The 1,223-nt window shown below is 41.5% G+C and overlaps 1 protein-coding gene across 1 annotated transcript in view; it reads right to left on the reverse strand.

Moving 5' to 3' along the window:
• LOC108764872 (uncharacterized) overlaps positions 1-996 on the reverse strand; it is a 6,464-nt gene extending 5,468 nt beyond the window's left edge. The window contains exons 1-2 of the mRNA XM_018513278.1: positions 771-996; positions 533-700 (exon numbers count right to left, since the gene is read on the reverse strand). Of these exons, the coding sequence (XP_018368780.1) occupies positions 533-700; positions 771-930 (328 nt within the window). The 5' untranslated portion in view covers positions 931-996. The remainder of the gene's footprint in view (positions 1-532; positions 701-770) is intronic.
• Positions 997-1,223: the final 227 nt, after the last annotated feature.

Here is a 1,223-nt window from a genome sequence, read left to right on the forward strand (position 1 = left end):
TGTAGCGTATGACCGACGTCCGGCGTTAGGATTAAGTTAGCGACTCTCTGTGCGAGTACCGAAAGTATCGAGCAGAGCGGAGGGGCGAAACCCCAGAGAGTACTTGTAATTGCTTCACTACTGTAACTTATCATACTTGCTTCACTACATTCTTTTCAAATATAATTGTTCTTATTATTACATTTCGCGTGGTTTATTCTTGTGGCCTATCTCTTTCGCCCTCCGACAAATTTCCCACACCCCTTGTGACCCACCCCCTGCCGTCGCGAAAACGTTACGGGCAAAAGTGAGGAGCTTTCGAAAAGAGTGGCACGCTCTCTCGAGCCCGGCGCCCAACTTAGTAATAAGAATTACAATTCTGGCCGAAGAACCGCCTGGCTGTCGCAAAATTCTGCTACCGAGGGAGAGAAGATACTTTTGCGTACTTTGAGTACCGAGAACACGCGACGAAGTTGTGCCGTTGCTCGCGAGTACGGTTGCAACATATATAAATTTATAAACTCTAAAATGCTAAATGATATTGCATACTTACTGTCGTGAACTGTAATGTGAGATAAGGAATGCCAATTCACCATAATATTGGAATTCCTGCGTGTCCTGACTTGCTGCACCCGATCCTGATCGCCCTGCTCGTAATATTTTTTGTGCTGGCGTGACCACATAGCCCTTAGGCTGTCCCACCTTCTTTGGGCTTGATCACCTAATATAAAGACAAAAGAAATAATTAAATTTAAATTGGTATAATCAATATTTTCATAAATTATACCTACCTGTCTTTTTGTTGGTTAGGGCGGCACCTATTAGAGCCCATACTTCTCTTTTATCCGCAGTCTTAAACTCCCATGTTCTTTTATTGTACACGCAACAATTAGATTCAACAAGTTTAATGAGCTCCATGTCATCTGTTTCTTGAAAATATACAGATTCCATTTTCAATACGACATAAAGATTTCAACTTTAATATTTTCACAATGTTTTCAGGTTATATGAAATCAGTTTTCTCGTTAAAAATGGCAGACACATACTGCTTTTTGATTGGTCAGTCATAACGTAATCATAAGCTCTAAGTCGGAAGAGATGGAATTTGGCCATCTCCATTCTGTCACTGACTACCGACTTATTACTGTCTTATAACGCACTACTGACTCGTTTATAACTAGCTTCTGACTTCTGATTTATGACTAAGCCCGGATCCTCGTACGGGCAACAGCGCTTTGACACAG

This window comes from Trachymyrmex cornetzi, unplaced genomic scaffold (genome assembly GCF_001594075.2).
Source record: "Trachymyrmex cornetzi isolate Tcor2-1 unplaced genomic scaffold, Tcor1.1 scaffold116, whole genome shotgun sequence".
NCBI classification, from domain to species: Eukaryota; Metazoa; Arthropoda; class Insecta; order Hymenoptera; family Formicidae; genus Trachymyrmex; species Trachymyrmex cornetzi.